The 26339-nt window shown below is 33.7% G+C and overlaps 1 protein-coding gene across 12 annotated transcripts in view; it reads right to left on the bottom strand.

Annotated features, from left to right (window-relative positions):
• The window catches only part of CASD1 (CAS1 domain sialic acid O acetyltransferase 1), a 64085-nt gene that overhangs the window by 13084 nt on the left and 24662 nt on the right, over positions 1 to 26339 (bottom strand). For 4 of the 12 annotated variants that reach the window (XR_005789406.1, XM_040472658.1, XM_040472653.1 and 1 more), the window contains 11 exons: positions 25920 to 26043; positions 24330 to 24544; positions 22313 to 22735; positions 21192 to 21281; positions 14177 to 14296; positions 13048 to 13204; positions 11566 to 11645; positions 9158 to 9259; positions 6568 to 6708; positions 5933 to 6010; positions 2109 to 2201 (listed from right to left, as the gene is read on the bottom strand). Coding sequence is in view for 9 of the 12 variants with exons in the window: in XM_040472658.1 (XP_040328592.1) it covers positions 2109 to 2201; positions 5933 to 6010; positions 6568 to 6708; positions 9158 to 9259; positions 11566 to 11645; positions 13048 to 13204; positions 14177 to 14296; positions 21192 to 21281; positions 22313 to 22735; positions 24330 to 24544; positions 25920 to 26043 (1623 nt within the window). In the remaining 3 variants the exon portion in view is untranslated. The remainder of the gene's footprint in view (positions 1 to 2108; positions 2202 to 5932; positions 6011 to 6567; positions 6709 to 9157; positions 9260 to 11565; positions 11646 to 13047; positions 13205 to 14176; positions 14297 to 21191; positions 21282 to 22312; positions 22736 to 24329; positions 24545 to 25919; positions 26044 to 26339) is intronic. The other 8 variants (XR_005789407.1, XM_040472659.1, XM_040472655.1 and 5 more) reach the window with 5 other exon arrangements.

The raw sequence follows: 26339 nt of genomic DNA on the forward strand, positions 1-26339 counted from the left end.
TTTTCCAAACCATTTAATTCTGTTTCACTCTTGGTCCTGAAAAGTCTACTGTGGTCTACTCTCCAGAACTCCTACTTGCTCAAGTACTACTTCAAAGTCCCCAAGAAATGAAACAGGACCCTTAGAACTTTAAAAAACATTTTTTTTGCATGACATAGAAGACAGCTGACAGAATGATATCTGAACTCTGGTATTTAGACACCAAATAAAGAATCACTACGTGTGTGTCTATGCACATAAGTATATATATGTGCATACTGCATATTTAATTATATTTGTGAACCATATTTCTGTATGTGGATACATGAGCAGGAAATGGCATGGATTTTAAGATGTCTTCAAGTGTGCTTTGAATGGCCAGACAAATGTTTTCAACTGTATTTTCATGATTCCATAGTATATTTCAACTTTGATGTGAGTATACATATTAGATGACACCACTACAACTTTGATTGTGATCACAAATGTTCTCTCATCAAATTGGTTCAAAATATCAAAGAGTAGAAAAATGCTTAAACTACCTCCCAAATATGAGACCATAACATTTCTATATATTTTTTTAATGTTTATTTATTTTTGAGAAAGTGTGTGTGCACACGCACATGTGCAAGCAGAAAGAGAGGGGGACAGAGGATCTGAAGAGGGCTCTGTGCTGACAGCATCGAGCCCAACGTGGGGCTTGAATTCATCCACCATGACATCATGACCTAAGCCAAAGTCAGACACTTAACCAACTGAGCCACCCAGGTGCCCTAAAATTTATTTTTACTAGAAATACCAAATTATAACTTCATTCAATTAAAATTTATACAAACTCTCATACTCCAAGTATTAAGGGGTTGGCAAAATATTCTTTTTATCTACTGAATGACTTGGTAAGTCATTCTCGATTAATAATTCTAAATTCTATTCAGTCTCACTTATGAGACAAAAAAATAATAGAACATTTATTCAAGAACTCAAAAATTTATTTTCCCTATTTTAAAAACAACTTAATAAATCTTATACTCTAAAATGTATCTTCTATGATTACAATATGAATTCCACTGTTTTATTAAAATTTTTTTTTTTCAACGTTTATTTATTTTTGGGACAGAGAGAGACAGAGCATGAACGGGGGAGGGGCAGAGAGAGAGGGAGACACAGAATCGGAAACAGGCTCCAGGCTCTGAGCCATCAGCCCAGAGCCCGACGCGGGGCTCGAACTCCCGGACCGCGAGATCGTGACCTGGCTGAAGTCGGATGCTTAACCGACTGCGCCACCCAGGTGCCCCTGAATTCCACTGTTTTAAAATGTTCTATCTTGGGAGCGCTTGGGTAATTCAGTCAGTTAAACATTCCACTCTTGATTTCAGCTCTGGTCATGATCTCACGGTTCATGAGTTTAAGCCCCATGTTGGGCTCTGGGCTGACAGCGTGCAGCCTGCTTGGGATTCTCTGTCTCCCTCTATCTCTGCCTCTCACCCTGCTCCCTCCCTCCCACTCTCTCTCTCTCTCTCTCTCTCTCTCTCTCTCTCAAATAAATAAATAAACATTTAAGAAAGTAAAATGTTCTACTTTGAATAATAGAGCTCAGAATAGGCAGAATGTATTTTAAAACATACTTTAAGGTTTTAAATAATTCGTATTAGGTACTGCACACAAAATGTAATGAGTTTTAAAAATTTCCCCAAATTTCCAATCACAAAATTTCCTGAATTTTATTAGGATAAGTATTGATAAACTAAATTCTAGTAATATTTAATTATAGAGATGAAGAACAAATCAAAATCCCCTCAGCTTGTCTTCATTCATATCTATTTATAAATTTCATTTATATCTATTTAATTTTTTTCTCTCCTGATCTCAGCATCTTAGTTGTGTTTAAAAGCTTAAAACAATATAAAGAATATTTGAAAGTCATCTATGTCCAGTCATTTAAATACAGCTTTAAAAACATACTATTCTACTGCTGTTGAAAGTTCTGAATTTTGTTTCTATAATGCCATAAATAACATACCTTTGATTTTTTAAAAATGTCTGTTGGATTCACACACACACACAGCCACACACACACCTGCATGTAACACTTAGCTATAGAAGATAGAACAAAATATTAATGTACCAACCTCTAATGAAATTTTTCCAAACCAAGCAAAAAATGAACTATAAACTGAACGGGCATATCCAGGGATATTCCTTATTAGGATGAAGGCTAAAATCTACGGAAAAACCACAAAGGCAAAATAAATAATCTGTTTACTCAAAGTTTTTGCTTTCCGTCAAGTGAGAATTTTATTATCTATGTTCTTGGACTATTTGATACATACACAATGTTTTTTTTCAATAAAGTTTTGGCAAGTCATTTTTGTTCTAGAGTCTGTCCATGTTAAGTTTCTCAACATGTGCTCTGTATGTATACTGCATGCCAGTGCAGAATGTAGGTAGTGCATGGCTGAACAATTTTATGTGTATTTGAAAAATTGTAAACCCACATGAGTCCCTTTGTGTAGAAAGAAATGATATCCTATGTTGTGTAGCAAAATTCATAAAATTTCATGATACAATTTGGCTTCTTCCATAAAGTATCTGCCTGACTGGCAGCCATATGCCTTCCTTTTGCTCTCTTCAAAAGCCTCCTTCCGCTAACAGCCATGTAAAGATGAGAAATGGCAGGACTTTTAAGATGTCCTCATGTTTGCTCTGTATGGCCAGGCAAATGATGCCTTGAACTGCATTCACATGTAATGTATTTTCTCCTTTTGATCTCTTCTCTCCAAAAACAATCTCCAGCTTTTGGGCGCCTGGCCGTCACCTCTCTCCCCCACCCTTCTGTACTAGGTGGAATAATCTTGAATTTTCTAAACTTCTAATTCAGTGTCACACTCAATAACTAGTTTATCAAGCAAAGAGCTCTCTTTAGAATCTACTCTCCTTATAAAGAACAAAGAAATTGTAAGTAAAAATGTTTTCACTTTCACAAACATTTTCTCTCCTAAAACTTCTCTCATAAAAAGATTGAAAGATCTATTTGCACTTCAGAAAAAAAAATACCATATTCAGTGTTGATCATTCTGGGCAACTGGTCAAAGGTTTTAAGAAGAAGCCTCTGCGATGCATACAAGATGAGCAAATAGGAGATCTGTGGGTCCCTCAATCATTGGGAAAAAGGAACCAAAGTGAACTACTCAGGTACTATTAAGTTGAGTGATCTTCATGGGCAATAGCATCAAAGGGACTCAAGTTTGAATCTGGCCTTTCCCTTGTATTAGTTTTGGGATTTAAGGCAAGGTACTTTACTCCCTTAGGTCTGTTTCCTCATTCATATAAATAGGGATATGATTTACTTGGAAGGTTGATGTGAGCATTTGATAAGAAAACACATAAGAGGTACTTATCATAGCATGCACTGTGAGTCATTTAAGAAACATATTAGGTTTAATAGCACAGTTGGTATATGTAATGGTAAAAATCATAAAGGTGAGACCTACACAAAACCCTTGAACATGAAACCATTTAATGAGTTATTATAAAGTACTGCGTAAACTGTAAAATTCTAGGAAGAATGACAATAGATACTTACAAATCACTAGTCTGAGCTCTCAGAAAATCCAGGAATAGTTCTAAGCAAATCACTTTCTTTCTTTCTAACTTTAGAAAGAATGTGTACTTATTTCTTTAGCATATTCCAGTCTGAGTTTTGTCATACACTTACTAAACAATGTGATAAGGGGAATAGAAAATCAAAGAAATAATAGCCATGGAGAAGATAACGGGGGTCTAGGGAGCCATCCTTATTAGCTTTGTAAAGAAATAATAATAATGCTTAAAATTTGTTCAGGATTTATAACTTGTTGGGTACTGTGCTAAGCACTTAATATACATTATTTATGGTTAATCACCTGTATGCTGTTCTATAACAAGCCCTTCTAGAAATTTCTATCCAGATTGATGGGCAAAACTAAAAGGTCAGGATTCTAGGATTGCTCTACAAGAGTGAAACAGATAGAAGGATTGAGAGTATAGAATTGTTGAACAATTATATTATACACCTGAAACTAACATAACACTGTTAATTATACTTGAATTAGAGAAAAAAGGATTTGATATATAAGCCTTCTGCAGGTCAGGCTGGGAAAATACTTTCTAACAGAAAACTAGGAATCTTGTACATGTTAAAATCTTAAGAAGCTCCCTCAGATAAGTATGCTAAAGGTACACATTCTTATATATAATTTTTAAAAACCACAATGTCCTATATACACACATCTAAACCTATACCCTCACACCTACGTTACCCTTTGGCATCTGAAAATAAGAGTGAAGTGTGATAAGGATGTAAAATTTGGGGCTCCCTGGATGATCCAGTTTTTACAGTAGGGGACTGGGTCCCTTGAAAAGAAGTAGCTGCTAATAAAATTAGTACTTGCCTCAATTTATGCTCCCTGTCCATTCTTTTCCTCTGCACCAGAGGGCCTGAGGCCCTCACTGAAAAAGTATTAAGTAAACAGAAGTGTGTAGAGAGTAGTGACCGGAAAGGAAGGCGATAAGGATTAGCAGTGCTTGCCTGTTATTGTATGTGTATCTACTCTTTCCCTTAGCTCTTCTTATATTGTTCTGTATTGGTGCATCATGAACGGTAACACCTCCCTTCCATTATGAGTAACAGAAATGATATCAAATGACATTATGAGTAACAGAAATGATATCAAATATGGTATCACTGGTAAGCACTATTACTGTCTACAGAAGTCGTGAAAATGCCACATGACTACAGCATAATGTTTAAAATTTCATTATCAATTACATTTTAAGAGTCTGTCACATGCTCAATTCTACTGACTATATAGAGGCTTAAAAGGGATAAAATAGTTCCTTGCACTGAAGAGAACTTAAGACCTAAGAGAAGATCCTCTAGAAATGATCCCTGCTCCTCTTTGCTGGACTACTCATTTATTAGGTCATGGCTTAGACACTACTTTCTCTAAGAACCCTGCTCATATACCAAGATAGCTTGAGAAGAAACCCCACATGCTTCCAAAGCTTCCTGTATTTAACCATCACCACACTATCACAATGTCCTATCATCACTGGCAACGGGAGGTATCCCTGCAAAATGTCAATCTGCTTTGAGTTGCCCCTCGCCTCTGCCCACCTCTCAGTCGCTACCAAACACTTCTCTAGACGCTGGCTGAGTTCTAGCCTGAACAACTTTCTGTAAATTTCCTGAATGTCAATTTGCTCCCTTCCATCACAGGGCCTGAGTTCTTGCTGTCCTTTATCCCTCCATTCTCAACTTAATTTTCTTAGGGAAATAATTTCTGACCCCAGACCATGCCTGCTACAACTCCAACTAGGTCATATCCCCTTACTATATTCTCTTGTAGCATCATATGCTACTCTTTATAATTATGTGGTGATTATATGATTACTATCTGTAATAGAAGAATGGAGGCTCTGGGAGGATAGGAACTATGTCTATAATACCCCCAGCATAATATTAGTGCATAGTTATATTTGTTAAATGCATACAAAATGTTAAATGAACGAATATTTACTGGTTCATATCTCTACTAGACCATAAATTCTATGAGGGCAGGAGCTGTATATATCTTAACACTAAACTTCTTACATGTAGCATGGTACTTAACACATTGATAATTAAGATTTAATAAAGAAATATGAGTAAATGAAGACAAAGCAAACATGAGGAGAGTTAACAAGTTCTGAATGCCTACTAAGTGACAAATATTGACAATTTCCATACATTTCACGTAACAACCCTTTAAGAGAAATTTTAAGGTTTCTGTACAGTAAAGGAAGGTAGGGGTTAGGATGATTAAATAATATACCTACATTTTACAGTTTGATCTCAAATCTCTCTGCTTCTAAAGACTGTGTTCTTATCAAGAATTAAGAAAAACATTTTTTTTCCCTAAATCAGGATAATTACCTGCACCACAGATACAGATGGATGGAGTTCATTGCACTCTGCTTTGTTTTTACAACTGCTAGCCCAGATGGAATAGGTCTAAAACAAAAAGAATATATATGGATCAGTTCCTGAAAATACTTATGACTCAATGAAGCAGCTTCCTCATAATCTACACACTTCTTGTTTTGTTTTGTTAATAACATTATGCTCCATTATGTTATTGAAAAAGCCTTAGTGAAAGTTGCCCACAGGTTCGGTCATCACTTATTTTGGTATGCTCAACTGTTAAGTAAAAGAAAGCAGACAGAGAGGAGTACAGGTCTGTGCTCCTCTGGAAATAGTGATCATGAGGCAATGATCACTCTTCCTGTCAAACACCTCACATTTTATTTTTCCCCAAATTTATTACAATTTTACAAATTTCCATTTCACTGAGTCCTCAGTTATTCTTCATATTTAACACATGCATATATACACATACATATATACATTCTCTTAGCATTTATGTTCAATGAGAAGAAAATGGAGAAAAAGGATTTTAAAAGTAAAGATTTATTAAAAATAATTGATTGAATCCCTATCTCTTAATGTTAATATTCTGTATGTACCATTTAGGATTTTGGAAAACTAGAAGATTACACTTTGAAACTTACCAAGAAAGAAACTACTGAAATAAACAATAGAAAATTTGAAATTTTGTTTGAAAAAAGAGGTTCACCCTTTCCTTCAGAAAGTACTTGACGCTTCTGTAAAGCCAGATAAATGAAAGCAAACAACATTCCATGAAAGACTACCTAAAAAATAAGAAGAGAAAATTTGTTTTAAACAGCTAGATTTCAGTAAGTAGCAGAAATAGTTGGAAAATAAGGACAATATATACAAAAGTAAGTAGGTTAAAAGCTTAAAGATTGAATGAAGGTTTTAAACTTCAAGAAATGACATACAATCAAGGATTGTTAGAAACTATCCACAGCTCTTGCAACAATATGAGATAAGCTGGTTCATTTTGAGCAGTCTCAGCCGCAAGTGAAGAAATAAAGAGAAGTTCAAAATAATGATAAAAACACAAGAAAGAAGTGTTGATGAGAATGTGGAAGAAAAGGACCTCTTGTATACTTTGATGGGAATGCAAACTGGTACAGACACTGTGGAAAACAGTATGAATTTTTCTCAAAAAATTAAAAGCAGAACTACCCTGTGATCCCATAATTCCACTACTGGGTATTTATCCAGAGAATACAAAAGCACTAATTTGAAAAGATATATGCAGCCCTATGTTTACTGCAGTATTATTTACAATAGCCAAGATACGGAATTGGCCCAAGTGCCCATTAATAGATGAATGGATAAAGAAGATGTGTGCATATATATATACACACACAATGGAATACTATCCAGACATAAAAAGAATGAAATCTTTTTATGCAATAACATGGATCTAGAGGGTTTAATGCTAAGTGAAATAAGTCATTCAAAGAAAGACAAATATTATATGATTTCATTCATATGTGGAATTTAAGAAATAAAACAAACCAACAAAGAAAAAAGGAGACAAACCAAGAAACAAACTCTTAACTACAAAGAACAAATTGGTGGTCATCAGAGGGGAGGTCGGTGGGGTGACGGGTGAAATAGGTGAAGGGGATTAATAGTACACTTATCATGATAAGCACTGAGTAATGTATAAAATTACTGAATCACTGTATTGTTCACCTTAAACCAATATAACACTATATGTCAACTATACTGGAATTAAACTTTAAAAAAAGAACAACAACAATAATAAACTATTTTGAAGACATATGGTAAAATTTAAATGCTCAACCAAAATAAAACACATTTTATCTTGATACTCTCAATCAAATAAAACAACAATAACATCACCAATATCATGCTTTTAAGAAGGAACATATGCACACAAGAATGGAGGAAAAAATGGTAGACCAGAAAGCACATAAAGCTTCCTTTTTTTTTTTTTAAACAAAGGTTTAAAGTGAACTATCATAGTAGATTGCTCTAATGACTAGGTTGAGAATTTAGAAGTTGGTAGCAAGACTTTAGCAAAGCTTTTTATTTATATGTGGTTTTGAAGTGCAATGTAGTATACTGGAAAGTGCATAGGTATTGGAAACCAGAAATGGCACAAAATAGGCATTAAGAAAACATTTGTTGGGGCACTGGGTAGCTCAGTCAGTCAAGCATCTGACTTCGGCTCAGGTCATGATCTCGCAGTTCATGAGTTTGAGCCCCCTGTCGGGCTCTGTGCTGACAGCTCAGAGCCTGGAGCCTGCTTCAGATTCTGTGTCTCCCTCTCTCTGTGCCCCTCCCCTGCTTTCTCTCTCTCTCTCTCTCTCTCTCTCAAAATAAATAAACATTAAAAATATTTTTTTAAATAAATAAAAAAAAAAGAAAATCTTTGTTGAATGAAAAATAGGGTGAGTGAAGTATGGAAGAAAAAAGGGAAAGAGAGAAGAGAGGTAATTAATATTTATTCATTGTCCATTATTTTCCAAATGCTGTGCTCGATATTTCTTGGCCAATTGAATCTTTCCTTTAAGATTAAAGTTACGGAATCACCCATGACACTGTTCTCTCTTCTTTACACACTTCTACCACAAAACCCATACTGTATATAACTTAGTACCTAAATATAAATAGTAACTTTAGGTTTTAAACTAGATTGTAAGGCTTAGAAGCCTGGTGGTTATGTCTTCTTTCTCTAATACATTCCTCATAAAACCAACATCTAGAGCATATACTAGGGTTCAATAAATATTGTGTTGAATGGCCAAAACACATATATGAGGGATCATTTTTATTTTTTTTAAGTTTATAGGGATCATTTATTTTTAAGTTTATTTAAGTAATCTCCACACCCAACATGGGGCTCAAACTCACGACACCAATATCAGGAGCCACAGGCTCCACTGACTGAGCCAGCCAGGCGCCCCTATAAAGGGTCATTTGTAAATCAAAATTATGTCTCAAAGAAAGGCCACTTTATAGACAACATTTTTACAGTATTTTCCTGCTCATATATATATATATATATATATATATATATATACACACACACATGCATACCCTCTCTCCAGTATAAAAAAATGGGAGGAGGGCTGCTTTAATTTACCAAGTCAACATACTTCCTTACACTAAAACTAAATAAAAATAATTATAATTTTCCAAATAATTCTTTTAAAGCGTTAATTTGAAATGGCAAAAGATCACAAGGTAAATACATACGTAACGGTCTAACCTCCATCTGAACCACCATTCATATACATTCCCTTTCAGTTCAAAACACTTGGACAATGGCCAAAGAGAAAAGATCTTCTCAAATGCACCCTGAGAAAAGGAATCCAGAACACAAAATAAGATGGTATGAGTCAATACTTGTTTTCTAACTCTATTCTAAATTATAGTTTTCTATTAGGATTATAAAAAAGTCATTCACAATTTAAAAATTCTTTCATTTGATGTTCATTTGAAAATAAATTTATTTTACTAACGGCTAATAAAGACGACTTAAAACTTTTTTGTTAACTTACTTTCACTGCACATGAAAGGCTACTGAGACTGCAAAATTAAAACAAAAAGTAAGCTAGTAACTGGAAAATTCTTCCATTTAAGGTTTTTAATCTATTACATAAAGCAGCTAATATTTACTGATCAAAACATCAAAATACAAAAGACCTCAGCCATTATAATATCAATATCCTAAAGAATGATGGTTAAAGTTAAAATACAGTTTTTCCTTCTCTAAATGTCCTTAATAATCCATAATCAACCATCTGAATTAAAATAATCCTCTGAATTAGTCACCTTACTTAATCAACCATACCCAAATGCCATTACCAGCCTTTGAAACAAAGTTTACAATTTTACTCTGGTCAAGTTAGTGAATGCACTCTCTTATTAATCTGACAAGCCTGGAAAATCTGGGAATGAAGGGGCAGAAGTCTTGGGTGCATTCCTGCACATTAATGAAGTCTTTCAAAGAAGAGAACAAAACCTCAATTCCCAGACTAAAGAAGGACGGCAAACTTTTTGAAGGAAAGCTCCATTATTAGACCTACTGCCACAGCATAGAAAATGTAACATAACAATTTTTAAAAAGGCTATTAAAAACCAAAAAAGTGAAAACAGCATTGTATTTTAGGTAATGCTAAATCTTTATAAGAACGTTATTATTTTAATAAAATACAGTATCCTCCATTTACCATTTAAGAATTTAAAATACCTGTAACTTATTAAACAGAGGTCCTATCAAAATCTGTGCCTCAGAAAATAGAGGATTCTTACCAAAAGTTGCAATATAGAGTACTTATAGATCATAAATATTGATATGAAGTACAGAAATATAAATATCAAAATAAAATATAGAAATATTTAGTATCTATTAGAAATACATGGTCCTATAGATCATATATATGTATTTAGCACTTAACATATTATTTCTGATTAAAAATTTATTTATGTGATCAACAGAAAAGTTTTTAGTGAGCACCCATTTTGTGAAAGACACTGGGCTATACTGGGCCATGTACTTTTTTCTTTTGTACACTAATCCAAAGCTCGGGAAACCTTTATTGAACCTCTGGTTCACCTTCCCTTGTCTCCCTCAGATGCACCACAGAGTGTTTGGAATTTTAATGAATAAGTGTCAAGTAGCTGTTGCAGTTACCTGGCTATTTCTTCATACGTTTGCTATTGTTTCCTTATTATTTATAAATCTCCTGCAAAAAACCTTGCAGGTCAGGTAGAAATAAAAATGCTTTATTTCTAAGCATGAAAATAAGAATGAAAGCCTACAAAAACAAACTAATAAAAACCAGCTTGATAGGATCTCTCTCTCTCTCTCTCTCTCTCTCTCTCTCTCACACACACACACACACACACACACACACACACACACACACACGATGCTTATATGGCATTTGCACCTGACACAGCTAAGTACAAGACAGGGAATGTTGGAGATGGGAGCAACTACAGAATAAGTCACAACTACAGGCATTCAAATTAAAATATTTAGTTATAAAGATCATACTGCCCAAATAATATGTCTGTCTGATGGACTGACCAGCAGGTAGGAATTTGTCACCTTGCTAAAGTAGCTGAAAACATCTCAACCATCATAAGAGGGGGATAAAAGGGTAGAGGTAAGAAAATGACCAAAAATTTTATTAAATTAAACATATTCCATACATACAAACCCATTTGCTCCTGAGTTGGTTTTACTAACTGCCAAAATTTTAGTCTATGCAGTTATGGAAAAGTCAAGTAACACTTTGAAGCAATGAATAATGCACAAACCAAGCTGCAAATTCTGTCAAGAGAATTTTGATCTCCACTTAGAGTAGTGTCTTATAAGAGGCATTCAATAAATGTCTGATTGATCAAAGTCAAGTAAAATGGATTTTGAACAATTGCCAGAGGAAGAGCTTTAAATTGCTCTTACAACAAAAACAGTGGTAACAAAAGTAGATAGGTCTCAAAAGAACTACACTGAGTAGTCAACTACAGAGTGACACTTTTATTACAGTCATTAAAAAATGAAGCTAAAAAAAAGCTCTGACTCTTCTTACATACTTTGACTTGAACTTTAAAATAAAACAGAACAAAATATAAACTGAAAAGACTGTACAAACCTGAGAATATGCCAAAAAACATATACATAACAGCAAGAAGGCTAGTTTCAACAGTAAGCCAAAATGCCAGAAACAATTTCCTAAGAGAGAAAACATTTAATTTACTAAAAAGTATAAGTTTACATAAAAAACATATTAAATAGTCTCTGTTTAATGTATTAATACTCTGCACAGTCCTTACAATAATCAAAGGCTGCCTATAGAATACATAAAATATATGTAAGTGGTATAAACTGTAAGAAGGGCAAAAAGGAAAAGACGGACCGTCCTCACTAGGAATGCGGCCACAACCCACACCTGACACCTTACATATTGCCTGTTCATCCACGATAAACATATCTGAAAATATCTCCGGGATTCAATTATACCCATTTACTATTCAAAGTTACAACAAAATTTGGAAAAATATGTCAATATGTTCAATGTAATTCTAACAAACATTCCTGTTGAATACAGCTTAGGTAACACTGCTTAAACATTAAAGTTTCAAGGAAAGAGCTTAAGAACTCCCGAATGTACTAAGGTTTAACTTTAAAATGTATTTTAACGTATGCATATTTTAAGTTACGTGTTCATAGTTTATATATATTGATTTAATTTAATATGTTAGGTTTGTGTCGAGGGATTAAGGTACAAAGGCTATTCAACGATATTAATGGACTTGATTAAAGGCTGGAACTCAACTCTTTCCTGAAAAAGTTATTTGACATTATAATGGAAGTCAGTGGAAGATATTTTTGATATATAATATTTGATTGAAAGAGTTAAGTTAAAAATTACTAAAAACAACAATTTTTAATTTTTCCAAAAAAGGAAGGCTTTTATTTCAATGATATGATCTTCAGGGGGGAAAAGCATGAAGAGAAATGAATGTGGCCTCACTCTGAATATGACCAGTAACTGGCTATGTGGAGTTTGAAGGTGATGACCTTCTGGACGCTCAGGTTTCCTTATATGCACAACAGGCTGACAGTAAGTGTGTAAAGAGGTGTCTAGAGGGTAAATTATATTAGTGCCCTTTAGACCTCGCTGACATAAAAAGCCTTTTTGTAAGTGAATGTTTATCCAAAAATCTCAATACATGTAAAATATATAAAGCAGAGCTGCCAAAGACGAGAGAAGGCTATAAGGGCCTGGAGCCCCATTGGATTGCTCTCCTCTCCTCCAGTGGTCTTCACTCGGGCTCTGTACAGGACAGTCTGACAAATGCTGCGTCAGCTGATGTGTAAAACGACTTTGAAAAATTTAGATTAAAAAAAACACATACATACAATAGACATGCAAACTATTAATCTGCACTGTTATATTACTTGAATTATTTAGCTGTACCATTTTGGAAACATAGTTTAAGAACAAAGTTTCAAATATCAAAACTACACATAAATTTAAACTATGTCTCAATAAAAAATAGCCTTTAACAATGAGGAATAAATTTTGTACATGAAAAGTATATATTTATTAACAGTAAGAGAGTATATTTACCGTTTGCTTTTTTTTGGATTATTTGTGGCCATAGTGCTAAAGTAACATATATGACCATGAACCATACAGTGACCAAAGGGACAAAGTAATAGAATTGATAAGGCCGATCCATTACTATACATAACACCACTACCAGGAAATTGAGACGAAATAAGACCTAGTAAAAAGGAGAAGAAAATGGTTTTCATTCCAGGTATGCAGGAAGAGCAAAGACAGATTCTCTCTGACAGAGTACAAACGTTTATTTAAGACCAAAGTAATAACTGCAAGTATATTTTACTAATCCTTAAAATTACATTTGTTCTACAATCACTGTAAAGAGTTCAATATAAAATATTTATGCCTCATTATATTAACTAAATCCAAGTAAAACACCAACCTGAGCTGTCCTCTGGCTGCAACTGTCATCTTGCTAAATGTAGGGAGAGAATCGTAAGTCTCCTTCCTAAGGCTATGGTTTATAAGCAGAGATTAGATTACCTCAACAAAAGGGTGTCTATTTCATCTGTTTGATGTTGATTTACCCCATTTAGGATTAAGTTGAGAGTTGTCATAGATACAAAATAATATTACTCAAATTAAAAAGTGACTTTGGGACCTCTGTTAACAGTCATGTCAGACAGTGTGATGTCACTCAAAGAACACAGAGTTTAAGCAGATTGATATTAGAGTTGTACCACTTACTATCTGACCATAGGCAAATTATTTAACCTCTCTGAGCCTCAGTGTCCTTTCTGTAAACATGAAGATCACAACTCAGGGTTGTAATGAGGGATAAATAATGTTCAGGAAGTGTCCAGCACAAGGTGGAAACTTAATAAATATTAATCCTCTTCTTAAAGAAAACATAGTGTATTATAATAATTCCAGGTAACTGTACATTTCTATAAAACTGAAGTGAATTAGCAGTGCCGTCCCTTGAGTACCGGTCCTTTTATTAGACATTCACTTAAATTACATTTTCCCTTCCCTCAGTAATAAAATATTTATCTCGAATTATTAACCACAGAACACAGAACTAACATAACTTTAAAGTGCAATGTCATATTCAAATTATTTGTGGCCTTATAATGACCATATTCATATTTTTATGTCAAAATGAAAGAAGAAGAACTGAAATCATCCCTACCTGACAGACTCTATGAATTCCAAAGTCTCCTTTGATCCAAAAGTATGAGAAATGCCCATACCCTGTCTGAAATAGGTATGCAGCAACCAGAACCCGGATGTGCATGTACACAGGCAAAAACTGTTGACAAAAAATATAGGTAAAATATGTTGGCACTAACTATACTTTGAAACATCATAACCAGTATATTTAATCAAGGCAATGGATCATCGTTACCAGTTGGTATAAGCTCAATAAAAACATTTATGTTCAAAAGTTAGGCAACACAGAGCAAGCATTAAAAAAATGTAGACTTCAGAATCAGACCCGATTCAAATTCTGGTTCTGCCCCTTACCAGCTATGGGACTTTAAGTCCGAGTTTTCTAAAATGCAGAATAACAAGGTTCTTATGAGGAACGCAGGAGTTAATAAATGGGAAACACTTTGTATATTTCCTCCACTTAGAATTAAATATAAGATATCCATAGTTATTAATCATCAGATATGCTGAATACGAGGTAACTCTGGATTTCACATTTTCCCAGTGAGAAGATAAAAAAAACCCAAAAAACAAAATGCCACATTTTTGGCCCCCTTAAAAACATGGACTTTAGATTTGTAAATTGTTGTGTAACTACTTATTTAATTATTTAGCAAAAATGTATATTAAAATATATGCAAACATAATTTAGAAATATTATTTCCCTCCCATTCTTTTTTTTTTCAATATATGAAGTTTATTGTCAAATTGGTTTCCATACAACACCCAGTGCTCATCCCAAAAGGTGCCCTCCTCAATCATCACCCACCCTCCCCTCCCTCCCACCCCCCATCAACCCTCAGTTTGTTCTCACTTTTTAAGAGTCTCTTATGCTTTGGCTCTCTTCCATTCTAACCTCTTTTTTTTTTTTCCCTTCCCCTCCCCCATGGGTTTCTGTTAAGTTTCTCAGGATCCACATAAGAGTGAACGCATATGGTATCTGTCTTTCTCTGTATGGCTTATTTCACTCAGCATCACACTCTCCAGTTCCATCCACATTGCTACAAAGGGCCATATTTCATTCTTTCTCATTGCCACGTAGTACTCCATTGTGTATATAAACCACAATTTCTTTATCCATTCATCAGTTGATGGACATTTAGGCTCTTTCCATAATTTGGCTATTGTTGAGAGTGCTGCTATAAACATTGGGGTACGAGTGCCCCTATGCATCAGTACTCCTGGATCCCTTGGGTAAATTCCTAGCAGTGCTATTGCTGGGTCATAGGGTAGGTCTATTATTAATTTTTTGAGGAACCTCCACACTGTTTTCCAGAGTGGCTGCATCAATTTGCATTCCCACCAACAGTGCAAGAGGGTTCCCGTTTCTCCACATCCTCTCCAGCATGTATAGTCTCCTGATTTGTTCATTTTGGCCACTCTGACTGGCGTGAGATGATATCTGGTGTGGTTTTGATTTGTACTTCCCTGATGAGGAGCGACACTGAGCATCTTTTCATGTGCCTGTTGGCCATCCAGACGTCTTCTTTAGAGATGTGTCTATTCATGTTTTCTGCCCATTTCTTCACTGGGTTATTTGTTTTTCAGGTGTGGAGTTTGGTGAGCTCTTTATAGATTTTGGATACTAGCCCTTTGTCCGATATGTCACTTGCAAATATCTTTTCCCATTCCGTTGGTTGTCTTTTAGTTTTGTTGGTTGTTTCCTTTGCTGTGCAGAAGATTTTTATCTTCATAATCCCTCCCATTCTTAATTTTTTAAGTTTATGTATTTACTTTGAGAGAGAGGGAGAAAGAGAATGAACGAATGAACCAGCAGGGGAGGGGCAGAGAGACAGAGGGAGAGAGAGAATCCCAGATAGTCTCCACTGTGTCAATGCAGAGCCTGATGTGAGGGCTCCATCTCACGAACTGTGAGATCATGATCTGAGCCAAGATAATTTAAACTATGAGATGAAACTATCAGACACTTAACCGACTGAGTCACCTAAGTGCTCCCAACTCTTAATTTCTAAAACAATTTTATTTTACTCTCCTACATCAATGTTACATCATGACCAAGAGGCTTAGAATAATTTACCATGGTTTTTCAGAGCATCCTATCTTCACTTCTTTTTTTAACATTTATTTATTTTTGAGACAGAGAGAGAGAGAGAGAGAGAGAGAGATCATGAACAGGGGAGGGTCAGAGAGAGAGGGAGACACAGAATCTGAAACAGGCTCCAGGCTCTGAGCTGTCAGCACAGAGCCTGACGCGGGGCTCGAACTCACGGACCGCGAAACCATGACCTGAGCCAAAGTCGGATGCTTAACTGACTGAGCCACCCAGGCACCCCTCCTATCTTCACTTCTAAATTAAATGAAATGTAACACATTTCTGATCTATATTTTATGGGAATCACTGGAAATATCTCATTTATAACTCCTAATTCTCATAACCCTATAATGCTGTCATTCATCCTATCAGCCACCACTCCTTTACGTGTGTGATCATGATCTCCACAACACAACTAGTGCACTGGTTTTGAAAAAATCTTTTTTTAAATTTATTTTTATTTTTTAAATTCATTTTTGAGAGAGACAAAGATAGCGTGAGTGGGGGAGAGGCAGAGAGAGAGAGAGAGAGAGAGAGAGAGAGAGAGAGAGAGAATCCCAAGCAAGCTTTGCACTGTCAGTGCAGAGCCCGATGTGGGGCTTGAATTCATGGAACCACAAGATCATGGCCTGCGCTGAAACCAAGAGTCAGATGCTTAACTGACTGAGACACCCAGGCACCCCTTGAAATGATCTTTAAAAGGCTTGTTCAGTGACATCCAACCCTTGCAATTATAAGATTATTCTTTTAGGGATAATTACTAAATTTATGTAAACATTTTTTGGCTCCTATTTTATAGATGCATCTGATCACTCTGTGACTATCCAGCATTGACAAACTTATGGCCACTTCTGGTTAATGTATGTTTTCCAAGTGATACCTTGTAGGAAAAAATAAAATAAGTAGACATCTTAAATAGATTTTACGAGTCCTTCAATGTATGCATCTTTTGTATATATCCTTGAATGCACCCTTGAGCACATCTTTTTCTTTTCTGAGAAGGCAAAAATCCCTGAATTTATAATAGGTCATAAACTCTTCAATACCCCTTCTACTCTAGCCAAACTGTTAGGGTTCTCTGTCTCCTAGAGTGATTCTTGTGCCTCCCTGTCACCTTTCCTTTGTTTATCTGTTTATTCTACCCTGGAATATTCTTCTTCTGACCATATTTTGCTTATTCAAATCTTATTCTTCTTTAGAGCCCTGTTCAAAAATTTCCTATCTTCACTCTCAGATGAAAGTCATTTTTCCTTCCTCAGAGTTCTTACAGCACTGACATCTATATATCAAACAGGGTTTTTATTTATTGCCCTTCATCATTAGTTCTTTTTAAATGTCTTATCGTTAAATCAGAAATTTTAGATGAAGGTGTAAGCTACTAGAATCACAGTGATGAAGGTAGGAAATGTCGTATTAAAATAACCTCAGGATTTATCTAAGCCTGTTACCTCATTCTTGAAACCACTCTAAAATATTCCCTTCAAGTATCTGAACACTTTGAACAGCAGAATATGTACAAATTCCCAAGGCAATCCATTCATTTTCAGATGGCCATTTACTACCATAAAGTTCCTTTTCAAGAAAAGTTGAAATCTAACTCTATGTAAAAACTACCAACTTCAGTCTTGTAGGGCAATGCTATGCAATAGAAATAAAATGCAAGTCACATAGTACACTTTTAATATGGCTACCAGAATATTTAAAAAGCTCAAAGAATCAAGTGAAACTAATTTTAATAAATACAATTTATTTAATTGAATATATACAAAATACTTTCATTCTAACATGTAATGAGCATGTAATAAGATATTTTATATGTTTTAGGCTAAATTTTTGAACTTAGTATGCATTTATCACAATTAATCATACTTAACTGGTATGTATTTCACATTCACAGCACATCTCAGTTCCAACTAGCTATATTTCAAGTGCTCGACAGCCACATGTGTCTAGCGGCTTCCATAATGGAGAGTCTAGCCTTAGAGCCTTTTGCATACACTGATTCTTGTATCTGATTGTTCTACAAGTATCTGAAAATAGTTGTCAAACCTAGGCTAACTATTCCCAATCACTTTAATCACTGTCCACAAACATGCTTTGAAATCCCCTCAAGACGGGCTGGGCCTACAAACTTCGGACTTGGTTATTACATTCAAAAAGTAAATACTATTCATTTAAACTAAACACTATCACAGCAATCTGCCAAGTACCTGCCAATGTTGGATTATTGAAAATTTCATGTAATACTTCTCCCAAGTTTTTATTTTAATGCATTTTAAGCCAAAAAAAAAGTTGTAAGAATAATACAATGGATATCCATATACCATGCTGACCTATTTTAAAGAGTGCTGCAGACTACATCGTTCCTAAATATATTAGCAAGTATCTTCTAAGAAGATAAAATAGTTTCTTACATAATCATATATCATTTTAATAACCCAAGATTTAGTATTACTATAACAGTATCTATTGTAAAATTTACATTCAAATATCCCTGACTGTGCCAGTAACATCCTCTATGGTTTAAAAACAATTTTTTTTTAGGAATCTTGGATCAAGTATCATACAGTGCACTTAGTTGTCGTTTCTCTTCTGTCTCCTTTAATCCAAATTATTTTTCTTTTTATCTTTCATGAGTCAAGTACTACAACAAAATTTTAATATTAAAATATGTTTGGAATTTTAACTGCATTACAATTAATAGCTAGGCTGGCTTCAGATTCTGTTCTTTTTCTAGTCCCACAAATTTTCCCTCAAGATCTTTTATTCAGATCCTTTCAAGAAAGTTACTTACGAACTCCCAAAGGAAAAAAAACCCACAGTGGAACACAAAATCATCTACTGTATAGACCTAACTCGCTGTACTCTCCATATTAAATTCACAGTGTTTTATCCCTATTTCCTATAAATTATGTTTTAAAAGAATGTTTATACCAACAATTGCAATCTGCTAGACCATCTGGATTATTTTAAGAATTCTCTGTATTTTTTTATGGTTTCTATTTTAGTATAAAAACATGGCACAACTAAAGTTTGACATATTTTAACATATTTTACTCAAAATAAAAAACATTAAGATTATGTAATTAAAATAACCATGGCAGTTAAAAAAGGTTTTTAATGAGGGTAATCCCTCAAATATCCAAGAATCAGGTCCCAAAATATGTTATAACCCATGTTAATTATGCTTTGCTAATGTAGACACAGGTAATTTTTAACCACAAAATCCTATTATATAAAAGAACAGGAATATGTTAATTAATCATAACAAATGGTCTGTTAATGAAAAGTATGTCCTTTCAGAACAGAGATTTTTAAAAACTGTAATTTAGGATATATTGGGATGTAGTCTAAGATATATTAGAATTAGAATGCTAGCTTGGCAAATGATTATAACAGAATGCCAAATTACCTTCATCCTTTTATGATCCAAATTCTTTCTGGAATCACTGAATTGAGGAACTTAATCTGCCATTAATTCTTTCTATCTGATTTTTTTAAAATAGGAGTATCACCCTTTAATATGTCAGCAATAAATTATGTCTCTAAGTGGCATTTTCTTAAAACAAAAGACTTTTTTCCTTCTCAAATTAATCTAATCTTTATTCATATGTCAGGGGTATTTCTAGGATTCAATATTCATCTCTACTGACTTTTTAGAGAATCTGACAAATCTATCCTCCAAATTATGAGCTGGGCTTACAAACAGTCTTACTATCCTCATCTCCCCTTGCCTCGGATTTCTTTTACTGTCTTCAATCTTCTGTACCAACTTGAACTCACTAGGTCCCCTTCAGTTGCAGCGCGACAGGAATTTCACTGCTGCCACAAATATACACATCATAGCCATACAATTTCAGTAAAAATTATACTTCATTCTTTTATCTTCTGCCCTTCAAACAAACCATCCATAAAATCATGGACAATTTTTGAAAATAACGAAAAGATTCAATGAAGAATAATATTATTTTCAAATTGTTGGAGATATCTGAAGAAAACCTCAGTATTTTTTGTTTTCTTAACTGCTACTTTGGAAATTTCAAAATACTTCTGTCTGGACAAAATTCTTATCTCAATTTATCTCAATTTATCACCAATTCAAATACTATTTACAGATGTGTGCTTTGTGTAAACAAAACAATAAAAAACAGTTCTGTAGTTCCATAATTGTTTTAAAGCATATTTTATAGAAATCGGTTTGTACCTTCACTATAAAACTTGCGTGAAAAGTAGTTATTAGATGTAGGTTCGCCCTCCAAAGTCTGCTTTAATTGCAACGTAGCTGGAATGTTACAACTCGGAATACGTTTTTTTGTTTTTGTTGTTTTTTTTTATTTTTTTACTCCTGTCAAATCCAGGGTGTCCTGAGACCTTGAGAATCCTATCTTTTCAGACAACTACGGAGAAGGAAAAAATGATTTTGTCCAGGTACAGCACATCAATGGTACAATGGTAGTCCATTAGTACCTGAGTTCTTTGAATAATGGAGGAAAAGAGTTCTAAGGTTTTTAAACTCTTTAAGTGTAACAATATAAAATACAAGTAAGGGTAGAATATAAATATAGTCATCTAATTTGATTTCTTTTGATAGTAACTTGTCTATTTGAAATCTTTTGCAACTAAGTGTCATCTACATTGTTTCCTCCTAAGTTTAAATTAGCTGTCCAACAGGGTGGCATGAATTAATACCCTTAGGTTATCAGCTGTTTCTACTCAATTAAAATTAAGGCCAGGTATTACTAATAAATTATTGCCTTAAGACTATACATTCTCAAAGAGTCAGGTGGTAGGAGAAGAATGGGAAGGCATAAAGGTTGGGTAGAAAATGAAATGGGTCTCTAAACGGTCAAGAATATAAAACACAAAAGAGGTGGTGCCCTTAAAGAAACATTAAAGTGCCACTGTTTCCTATATTTTCTGAATTTAAATTCAAAATACTTACTGTACTTGCTCCAGAGATATGATAAATCAGAATCACAAGTTGCATCCAGCCTTTCCATTCATCTGTTTGTTCTCTATTTAACACTTTAGTCTGTGGAAAAGAACCAGTCTGTTTTACAATTCATTATGAAGGTATTATTAAGTAAATTTTTCTTATAGGACATAAAGCTAATGCTTCTGTTAAAAGAACTTTGGAGAAAAACAAACAATTAAAGATTGTCATTTTATTTGATAAGAGATATAATGAAACTATTTCAATATAATATGAATTGGAGAATTAATATAAACTAAAGGAGATTTTATATATTTAAGTTGCTACTCATGGTTTTATATGAAGATTACATTTAAAGTTTGACAGATGTGTTTGTTAGTCTAAAAAATGGCATTGTATAATTTTCTTTAAAAAAATCTTAGGAGTTTCAGCTAGAAAAGATCTTACAGTTCTCTTATATTTTACTGTGAAAAAATGGTCCATTATTATAGTTTATTTTCCCAAGGAGATGAAAAAACTGATTAGTCATCCTCATATGAAAGTTACTTCTTACAAGAAAGTTTATTAATTGAAATAAATCATGCCTTAAAAAGAAGTTACGCTAATATTCTGAGCAATTACAACAATTTGAAAACAGGAAATTCAGACTATTATAAGCAGTGCCCACATTATTACATAAATTCTAATTTGTGTGTATACATGTCTGTATAGCTATATAAATATAAAATGTGCATATAGGCATTTGTTAATTATATTTTTTAGTTACTTTTTAAAAACTTTACATAAGATAATAGTATCTCATGTTTGTAGACCATTATAAAATTGGGAACACCTCCACTTTCCCTATCCCCAAACAGGCAAAATAACACTAAGTCATGACATCTTTTTCACAGATCCTTATTCACCAATTTTTTCAACAATCTTTAACTGACTCTGAATTTCTTCCAAACTGTTTCAAAAAAAGCAACTGTTAAGAGTCCACCAGGCAAAGTACAACCACACTATCCTTTTGTCCTCTTCTATATATGTGTTTGAATATTCTGGCATGATATATGATTATTATTTCTTTAATCTAGAGTTTACAATGAGATGAAAGAGTTAACATGAGCTAAAAAGAAAATGACTCTTACCTCCTTAGTATTTTCATTGTAAAATACTCCCAAAACCAAGATGTAGATAATTGGAATAAAGAAAGTTGAATGTGTATAAAATTTGTTTTCCTTCATAAATAGATTTGCACGGTCACACATATAGAAATAAGCCATTATCAGGCCAAGTTTGCAGAAAGACTGTAAAAGTACTTCTAAAGGAGACACAGAGGTATTGATAATATTTTTCTTTTCCTCTCCACTTTCCAAATCAGTACATGGCTTATTCTTCCGATGAGTGTTACGATGAATTATATAAAAAATTAAATATCCAATAATAGATAAAGTAAAAAAACAAGCAGCTAGCTTCTGTATGAGGGTAAGAGGAGGCCGAGGTTGACAACAGGAACCATCTACAGGCTTCAAAATCTTATTGCAATACACGTTCATAAGAATCATTGCACTCTGTGAACAAATCAAGTTATTTGGTTATTATCTTGTCAGTAATGTATCTTGCATTAGATTTTCTCTTGTGAATATTACTGACTTTTCAGCACCGAAACTAAAATGCCTTTGTACTTTTTGCTACCATTTTCCAAACACTCATGCAAATAATGGTATTCCTTAATCTGTAATAGCCAGTTCAGGGTTTTTCAAACTTCTTGGACTATGATCCATAATGAAACATTCATTTTATAATGTGACCCAGAACACATCCACAGGAAACAATATCTATCCTTACTATCTAGAATGCACTCTGACATTTTTCTATTCTATTCTTAAAAAAATAAAACACTGATTTCATGGCTATTGGGCCATGACCTTTGGTAAAACAAATACTGACAGATGTCAAAGCCCAAAGAATTTTAGTTAGCAGACTCGCAGGATACTTAAGATAGAGTGCCAGTCTTTAGATGTAAAAAAAGATGTAAAATTACTGCCACCGAAAAATCATTAATTCTTAGCTAACAATATTTGTAATATGCTTTTCATTTGGTTTATCATTTATGCGCACTTAGAATTATAAAGTTTTAAGATTTCTAATGTTAAATAAAATGTGGAATCTTCAACATGGTTTCATTATAGCACAAATCTCCTAGATAAGCTGCCAAGATTCTGCCTAGTTGAAAGTTCAATCAAGTCTAGTTCTATAAAAATTTTATAGTTTAGGCAATTTTGGAACTCTAAGATGATTATATTTTTTAAGCCTAAACGTTCAAAATACTCAACTATTTAGAAAATCTCATACTTTTAGCCCTGCAACTTCAGGAAGTTCTGTACCTGGCAATCTTGAAGATACTAGCTTACAAACTCCAACCCAAGGTTCTTAACCAGTTCCAGGGGGTCCACAAAGCCCCTTAAAGTATATGGAGAACCATGTGTGTGTATATGCATATACACACACAAACACGCATTTCTGCAAGACTGGAACAGAATCATTCCTTTTTACAGAATACTCAAAGGGGTTATGTGATTCTCAAGAAGATTAAGAATCACTCCTTTATAAGAAAACAATAACTAAATAATATCTGCTGCACTGTATGTGACAATTTATAACCATGCGGTTCTCTTTCTTATTTAACCTATTTCCATCTGTCTGGATTTGTTCAGTTACTACTATATAGCCCGTATAAAACTTAGGGTAAAATAACGGTAAGAGAATAATAAAAAGTATGCTACATGTTTTAAAAAGGTGCTCTTCACAGAAGCTTGATCTTACACATTTAAGGTTTTTAAGGCAAAGAGAACATAATACAGTAGTTTTTAAACAGGAGTGTGGTGAGAACTTATAAGCTTAGGAGACAAGGTATATTAAGAGTTAGGAGCACTCAATAAATGAAGTTTCATTTCCTCCCTCCCATAACTTCTTTCCTTCTTTTACTAAAACTCTCACTTGTATAAAAGCAAAATTAGTTCTACGTGCATGTTTAGATAGAATAACTACAAGTAATTAAGACTGTAATAAAATAAGTTGTTTGTTACCATATTATTGTGACTTATAGCTAAAAGTAATAAGATATTGTAGTTTCTATCTCCTGATAGATACAAGAATCCTTACAGTTTCTCTGCTTGATTCAGGAAGATGTAAGCCATCCAAAGACTCTGTGATGGTTTCTTGAGCAATTAATTTAGAAACACTGAACATCTTAACATTTGATTTAGAATTTCTGGTGCTACTATTCAAAATGCTGACTGCAGCTTCATTGTAGGCATCTATCTTCTCATTAGTGATCATTTTCCTATTTTCACTTAATAGATCTTCATAAACAGGATCTGTACACAAAACACATATTTTTAAAAACACATTTAAAAAATCCCTACTGACAGAATTAGTGATCATGCAAGTTCACTGATTGTACTTCATACTCTGTTGTGAAAGTTCAGATACTTTGAATCAATCGATATCTCTTTTAAATCTAAAGAACTTTTATCCCTCTCTTATCTTAGTACACAGCTTTCAGGAAATATTTTTATGTTCTAGCATATCTTAGGAGTTTAAAATTTGGGGATACTGAGTACCACTGGGCAATGGGAATTGAAAACTAGACCGGGGAATGGGGTGCCTGGGTGGCTCGATTGGCTGAATGTTCAGCTCTTGATTTCAGCTCAGGTCATGATTTCATGGATCCCTGAGATCAAGCTCTGTGTCAGGTTCCACGTCAGGTTTCGCGCTCACAGCATGGAGCCTGCTTAGGATTCTCTCTCCCTCTCTCTCTGCCCCTCCCCTGGTCGCATGCTCTCTCTCTCTCAAAATAAATCAACAAACATTTAAAAAAATAAATAAAACTGGATTGGGGAAGACTGCCTAATTAGGAGTAACAGTCAATCTTTTTTTTTTTCCTGCCACTGCTTTGCTCATACAATTGTAAGGTAATATTATTGAGGATCAAAGTCCCTTATCACTTACCATAAATAATTTTTTTCTCATTTTAGTAAAAGAAAGGTTAACAATGAGTTTGTAAATAATATAGATTAAAGAATAGATTATCACTACTCTTGCTGTTCCGTTTAACTTGACATTCAATTTGGAAATAATTGTAAGAGTTTCTGACAAGCCAGCTGAATTGCTAAAATATCCAAGGCAATTTCATATAGTGCTAGACATTAAATAATGGACATTCAATAAACTCCTGAAATGACTTGATCTAATGTCAACTTTCTGTTAAAGAATTTCATTACCAAGTATAAACTAGATGGTATGAATTTAAATACATTCTGTCAATTCCAGAATTTATTTGCTTCCAATGACTCTAATATTATGAAACAGACTTAATAATTTTTTTCTGTATTTCCCAATCACCATAAATATACTTTGTAAGAAATAAAAATCAGGGGTAAACATCTCATTTATCTTTGAGAACTTAATCTTTTTGTTATATGCTGCAGCCATTTTGTATGCTGAGGCTCCTTAAAGGATATTTTTATTTATTATTTATTTTCACTTATTATATTTATTAGTTTATCTCTTCCTTAAGTTCAAAAAAGGAAAGCAAATAACTCAAATTTATTCTAATTTTGCAAACCTTATTTCAAGATTTATCCTCATAAAGGAGTAATTCTGCTTCTTGAAACAGGAGACAATAAAAACCCATGCTTCAAAATATATACATAATGACATTTGGTCATTACTCATTTGTTCATTCCTTACCTTGTAAGACCCAATAAACATCACTAGTCTTTGCCAGTTTTTCTAAAAGTGGTGCTATGGAGGTAATGTTCATTTTATATTGGGAAAGAGCTTCGTTGCTACCATTGTGAATCTTGATAGACCACTAAGAAATAAAAAATAAGCATTAATTCAGCATTTATCACAGAAAAATTATAACTTGCTCTATTGTAACAAAAGTTATTATTTTAAGATAATCTCCACTTTTATTCAACATTAGAGTAAAATTTCATCATTTCATGAAATCTATGAACACAATTAAAAAAAGCTGATATAACATTAGACACTCAACGTATGACATTCAAGAAGAATGTAATTTTATAAATAAAATAATATTGACATTTAACACCAAGTTTACTAAATTTATTCAAATTGTTTCATTAAAATAAATCAGCCTCATTA

Source organism: Herpailurus yagouaroundi, unplaced genomic scaffold (assembly GCF_014898765.1).
Source record: "Herpailurus yagouaroundi ecotype Mexico unplaced genomic scaffold, PumYag 100, whole genome shotgun sequence".
NCBI classification, from domain to species: Eukaryota; Metazoa; Chordata; class Mammalia; order Carnivora; family Felidae; genus Herpailurus; species Herpailurus yagouaroundi.